A 6,891-nucleotide genomic window follows, 5' to 3' on the forward strand; every position below is an offset into this window, starting at 1 on the left:
AAATTAATCCCAATCAAAAGGAGAACTCAGCATGTGGTTGGGGCAGAAATACTGGAAAGAGAGAGCCTTGGGCAGGGCAGTTGAGTGGGGGCAGCAGTCTGAGTCCGGAGGCAGTGACAGTGTTTTGCAAAAGTTCTGTCAGAGCTTCAGCTGGCCAGAGCTTACCCTTCTCTCCTTGGCTGTGAATTCTCAGCTTCATCTGGGGAGGAGGGTATTTCCTAGGGCACAGTGATTGTAAATATCCCAGCTTGTGCATCCTGGCCTTGAGCCAGATATGTAAAAACCCAGGGTTCAGCACCCCGTCACCAGTAGAGCAAATTCTACGGACAGCCCTTGCCTCCATCGTCGGTCTCCTCAGCCCCCAGGGTAAAACAGCTGAGGCATCTTAAACATTAAGGCAACATCTATGCCCCCACCCCATGTTGAGCCTACCTCTGCTTGTTCTTTATATCTCTGGGAGTGGGGTAGGGGATAAGACAGCACCTGCCCGGGTTTAAGAAAGCGAAGGGGCTTTGTATGTGCTCCGAGTTCTCCTGTGGCCACCTCTGCATTTAGAGAGAGATGACTCCTGGAGGTTGTGTCCAAGCTTGTGGAATTTTCTCCTCATGCTCTGACCAGCTGTTTAAACCCAGGGAAAGGAGGCAAGGTAAGGTGGAGATGGGGTGGGTGTTTCTGCTGATGGGGCAGTTTTCCCAGGCTCCAGCCACCAGAAGTGGTGTTAGGTCTTCTACTGCCCCTTAACTAGGCTGAGTATGAGGGAGATGGATTTTCTGAGTTTCTTCAGTTCAGCTGGTTTTTGTAGATTCTTCTCTCAGATCTTATCAAGGAAGAAAAGAACAGTCAAACCTGGCAACAGCCCTACTCTGGCTGTTAAGAAAGACTCCGAGTGATGGGACCTCACATGCCAGCCCACCACTCATCTGAGCTAGGCCTGTGGTTGACACAGCTGTGAAACTCCTTCTTCCATCTCTAGGTTGAAGAGAGAGAGAGCCAGGCCTGCTGGGCAGGAGTTGGATAAGTCAGGGTGGAGTGGGGCCTCACTTTAGAGAGGGAACATGGGAGAGATTTGCTCTGCAGGTGACTGGGTGGATGGTGGGGTCCTTATTAACAATGGCTCCCTGGGGCACCTGGGTGGCTCTGTCGTTAAGCGTCTGCCTTTGGCTCAGGTCATGATCCCAGGGTCCTGGGATCGAGCCTCGTGTCGGGCTCCCCGCTCCACGGGAAGCCTGCTTCTCCCTCTCCCACTCCCCCTGCTTGTGTTCCCTCTCTCGCTGTGTCTCTCTCTATCAAATAAATAAATAAAATCTTTAAAAAAAAAAAATGGCTCCCATCTAAACTGAACACTTACTGCAGGTGGCTCTACACAGACTTCCTAGGTATGATCACATCACGCTCAGAGGAGCCCTGGTAGGGAGAAATGATTATTCACCCCATTGTACAGCAGAAGAAACTGAAGCCAGGGGAGAAAAAGCAGCTTGTCCAAAGTGGCACTGCAAAAGAAAAGTGGCACCAGGAGCCCCAGTGCTGACTAGGGCCCTTCCTCAGCTCAGTTTTAACTTCTAGCATTTGCTTTCTATTTGGTTTTCCCATTTTGAAGGTTTTGGAAGTGGTTGGCTTCTCTGCACTGCTGGTGCCTTTGGTTTTTATTTTCTTTCTTCCTGTGGACAGTGTGAACTTGGCCTTCACAGCCCTGCTCAGTCCACTTCCCTTGTTCTCCTCCATGGGGGCCTTGTGTCTATCAGTGTCTCAGAGTTGAACTAACTTGTATTTTGTGTAGTATGTTTCACACCAGCTCTGGCTTTAAATGCATCTTCTCTAGAAGAGTAATATAACTAAATATTGCAAATAGAATTAATTTTTGCCTCTTTCTCTCTCTCTACCTCTCTCCTTCTCTTCCCCTCCCCACATTCCAGTCCTGTTTCAAAGGAAGAGCTTATCTCCATCCCAGAATTTTCACCAGTAAGTGAAATGATTCCTGGGGTGTCTCTGGACCAAAATGGAACTGGTAATGCCCGAGCACTTCAAGATCTCTTAGATTTCACCGGCCCCCCCATGTACCCTAAGCGATCCAGTGAAAATCTCAGCCTGGATGATTGTAACAAAAACCTGATTGAAGGATTTAACAGTCCTGGCCAAGAAAATACTCTGAACACCTTCTGTTGACAAATACATCTCTTTAATGAAAGGTATAGTACAGTCTTTTGATTATAGTCTAAATTTATACCTCTCCAACTGGGGTTTGTGAAGGTGGGATAAACATCACTCAGTCTCTTGGATGGTCAGTTTTATTTGAAAAGTACAAACATGAACATGAATACGGGTGTCACACGTTTTTCAAAAGTTCTGCACTAGGCCAAATGTAGTTTACAAAAGACCTACATTAGTATCTGTTTATATTAACTGAAAGTAATCCAAAGAGGGTTTCACTCTTACAAAAAAAAGAGACAAAATGTGAAAATAGTATTCAGTGTTCGTCTTGGAGCCAGCTGTTATAGAAGCTTGAGAGTAGTGAGAGTAGCTCTGCCAAGCTCCTTCCTGAGAACTGCACTCAATTCAGCTGCCATAGCTTTGCACTGTCTGTGAGCATCTATGCTTTATCTCCATTTATTTGGCACATCCATTGGCAAGATGTGTCCTAAAGTGTCAGAAAAGCCTAAGAGGTTATTTTTGAGCCTGGAAATGCTCAAAAATTTTTTCATGTAAGTTAGTGGTAATTGCTTCTTCACCTTATGCCATTACAGAAGATTTCATAGGAAGGTTCTTTCAGATGGGGGAAAACCTGCAACACATACACAGTAATCGAGATGGATTTCAAGTAAATCCTTTGTATGAGAGCCTTCACTGCCACACTCCACCGTGCCCGCCCCTGCTGTTTGGGGTTTGTGGATGGGTGTGTGTGTTGAGAAGCACTGCTTAAAGTTTGACCAGCCATCTGTCTGCAGTAGCACCATTTTTAGAGGCAAAGAGAGAATGCTGTAATAGTGGTGCAAGGTGGGTTTTGTTTTGTTTTGTTTTAGATTTTTTATTTATTTGACAGAAGGGGAGAGAGGGAGAGAGCAAGCACAAGCAGGGGAAGCAGCAGGCAGGAAAGAAGCAGGCTCCCTGCTGAGCAAGGAGCCTGATGTGGGGCTCGATCCCAGGACCCTGGGATCATGACCTGAGCCGAAGACAGATGCTTAACCGACTGAGCCACCCAGGCACCCCACAAGGTGGTATTAATAAAATGAATGTCTCCCCTAGTTTTACTCAGTGACATTCCACGTTCCATCTACAGTCATTTATATACAGTGATGAGCATTGGGCCAAATGATTTGCTGTTCTATTGACCCATCTTTTAAAGCAAACATTTATTCTTGGATCACACCTGAGGGAGTGGAGGAATGGAGAACTGAAGTTTGTGTCCCAAAGCTTTTGTTCCCCGCCTTTGGCCTTTTTTATTGCCAAAATGGGTTATAAACACTCTGCATTTGTGTGACTTAGTTATACATACCTCACATTGGATTTACTTCAGTTTGGGCCTTATTTGTTTTTGATGATGAAAACATAATTAGAATCTATCATCAAATCCTTTCATAACTTAATTCCAATTGTCCTCCCACTTTAGACTCTTCAAAACATTTTTTTAAAAGATTTTATTTATTTATTTGACAGAGAGAGAGAGAGCGACAGCAGGAACACAAGCAGGGGGAGTGGGAGAGGGAGAAGCAGGCTTCCCGTTGAGCAGGGAGGCAGACGCTTAATGACTGAGCCACCCAGGCGCCCCTCTTCAAAACATTTTTATATTCTCAGCACACTCACTTTCTTTTTTAAAAATTTTATTTTATTTAAATTCAACTAATTAACATATATATCATTAGTTTCAGAGGTGGAGTTCAGTAATTCATCATTTGCATATAACACCCAGTGTTCATTACATCATGTGCCCTCCTTAATGCCCATCCCCCAGTTACCCCAGTCCCCCACCCACCTCCCTTCCAGCAACCCTCAGTTTGTTTCCTAGAGTTAAATGTCTCTTACGCTCCACTCCTATAACACAACTTCAATGCCTGATATGATATAGTCCAACCTTTCTGTTTCTCAAATGAGGAAACATGGGGTTCCTGGCTGGCTCAGTGAGTAGAGCATGCAGCTCTTGATCATGGGGTTGTGAGTTCAAGCCCCATGTTGGGCATAGAGCCTACTAAAAAGAATATTAAAGTCTATTTTGGGGCACCTGCCTGGGTCAGTCGGAGGAGCATGAGACTCTTTTTTTATTTTTTTAAAGATTTATTTATTTGAGAGAGAGAGGATGAGAGAGAACACATGAGAGGGGATAGGGTCAGAGGGCAAAGCAGACTCCCTGCCGAGCAGGGAGCCCGATGCGGGACTCGATCCAGGGACTCCAGGATCATGACCTGAGCCGAAGGCAGTTGCTTAACCAACTGAGCCACCCAGGCGCCCGGAGCATGAGACTCTTGATCTCAGGGAGTTTGAGCCCCATGTTGGGTGCAGAAATTACTTAAGTAAAATCAAATGAGGAAACAGGTTGGGGAGGCCACACGACCAAGGTCACTGTATTTTGTGTACATCTTCCTGTGCTCAGCTTTCGGCTGTAGATAGTGCATCTCTTCTCTTGACTCTTGGGAAAGAAGTTGTGGCCCTTTCACACATGAAAGGGAATGCATGGCAGGTCATTTTTGGAATAAACCATGTCCCTAGAGAGTATTATGCTAAGTGAAATAAGCCAGCAAGAGAAAGACAAATACCATATGATTTCATTCATATGTGGAATTTGAGAAACATAACAAATGAGCAAAAGGGGGAAAAAAAGAGGCAAACCAAGAAACAGACTCTATTTTTTATTATGTTATGTTAATCACCATACATTACATCATTAGTTTTTGATGCAGTGTTCTATGATTCATTGTTTGTGTATAACACCCAGTGCTCCCTTCAGTACGTGCCCTCAATACCCATCACCAGGCTAACCCATCCCCCCACCCCCCTCCCCTCTAGAACCCTCAGTTTGTTTCTCAGAGTCCATAGTCTCTCATGGTTCGTCTCCCCCTCCGATTCCCCCCTCCTTCATTTTTCCCTTCCTTCTCCTAATGTCCTTCATGCTATCGAAACAGACTCTGAACTCTAGAGAACAAACTGATGGTTACCAGAAGGGAGGTGGGTGGGGGGATGGGTGAGACAGGTGATGGGAATGAAAGAGGGCCCTCGTGCTGATGAGCACAGGGTGATATAAGGAAGTGTTGAATCACTATATTGTACACCTGAAACTAACAGTACACTGTATGTTAACTGAATTAAAAACTTTAAAAAGAATGGGATAGAAATAAACATATATAAGCATGTGTTTTGTTAGTTGTTTGTTTTGACCGCATTTGGCTTCTTAAATAAGTTGTCTTCTGAAATCTTAAAATGTGTTGGGGGGTTTTTGTTGTCCTAATGGCTGGGGGGCAGCACTGCCATTTAGAAAGCAGAGTTCGGGACATTAAGCATCCTGCAGGTTTTAGGACAGTCCCACCCAAAGAGAATTTGGCCACTTAATAGAATAGTCCTACCCAAAATGCTGTAGCACCTCAGTTGAAACATACTTTAGAGCCAAGGAAAATATAATTACCAAGAAGGTAGAAAGTCCCAGAGAGTGTGATCATTTTAGTGAGAGAGAATAGGTACAATGTGGTCTCTTCATTGATTTCACGTGGTTTTGTTTTTGAATTGACACAGGTGGTGTTTGGAGAACCCATGAAGCTGCTGGTAGTCAAATCCAAGCTGCTGGTCCTCTGAAGAAGCTTCTGTTGTCCTAAATCCCTGGATTCCAAATTATTAGATCAAAATGTAACTGTATATTCCTAGTTAGTATGTCAAACACTGGCCACTCTTGATAGAAACCTTGAAACATTGGCCTTGTTGGGCTTTAGCAAAGTTTCATGTTACAGTTCTATTTATGAGCTTCAGCTGCTGATAAAGCACTTCCTGTACTACTTTATTATCATAGTGATCCCCTGAATAGCCCAGGTGATTCTGTGTTGGAAATTCACCTTATAACTGTTCTTTTTCCCAAAGTTGGAGTACATAAACATGTAGATGTCTTTTCCTATAAATATTCTAGACATTAACCCAGACTCTACTTAAACATATATACTGAACTTGAGCTGCTTATCTCCTTGTCTGTGTTTAGAAGAAATTCCAGAGGGTTTTCCCCCTTCTCTGGGGTTTCTTTGTTGGAAGTTACTATCAAGAAGCTTTTTTTAAATATATTAAGCTTAGCCACCTGTAAAATGTGTTGCCCCACATTACTCCTTGGGGACCTAACAGAATAAGTCTGGTTGATTATGGAAACAAGCACTGCGGAATGATTTCTGTTCACTTATGCATTTTCTTATAGACGTGGGCACCTCAGTCTAGCAAGGATCTTGTCATTGTTGCACCTTAAAAAATCTCCAAGCCATTGAGTGGCTTTTGGACCGAAGGAAGTTTGAATGAATTGTGTGTCTCATGCACAGGTGGTTGGTTTTCATGTTGTTGCTATTGCTTTTCTCTTGGATCTTGGGGCCCTTGTTTGTTTGCTCCTGTGTTTGCTCAACTCTGATGAAGCCAGGCACAAGTGAAAATGATAGTGCTCTGGAACAAGGGGGCCCTGAGCTGGACCCAATATATCACTTTGACTTCAACATAAAAACATCTGAGCGGGGGACAAATGACACTAGAATGTATACTCCACGTGTTTCATGCACATTTTCAAGACACATATAATAATGTGTTTTCTTAATTTTATTTCTTGTGGTGAAATGTGACTTTCAAATTAAAATGACCTTCTTTGAAACTTTTTTTTGACTTGTACGATAAAGCGTTTGGAAAGATCCATAATTTTGACTGAGGTTTGCAACCAGGAGATAAAAA

The 6,891-nt window shown here is 43.8% G+C and overlaps 1 protein-coding gene across 3 annotated transcripts in view; it reads left to right on the forward strand.

Annotated features, from left to right (window-relative positions):
• Positions 1–6,891, forward strand: part of MAP7D2 (MAP7 domain containing 2) — a 113,711-nt gene that overhangs the window by 106,006 nt on the left and 814 nt on the right. For all 3 annotated transcript variants that reach the window (XM_044911711.1, XM_044911712.1, XM_044911713.1), the window contains 2 exons: positions 1,914–2,186; positions 5,716–6,869. In XM_044911711.1, the coding sequence (XP_044767646.1) occupies positions 1,914–2,163 (250 nt within the window). In that variant the 3' untranslated portion in view covers positions 2,164–2,186; positions 5,716–6,869. The remainder of the gene's footprint in view (positions 1–1,913; positions 2,187–5,715; positions 6,870–6,891) is intronic.

This window comes from Neomonachus schauinslandi, chromosome X, assembly GCF_002201575.2.
Source record: "Neomonachus schauinslandi chromosome X, ASM220157v2, whole genome shotgun sequence".
Lineage (NCBI taxonomy): Eukaryota > Metazoa > Chordata > Mammalia > Carnivora > Phocidae > Neomonachus > Neomonachus schauinslandi.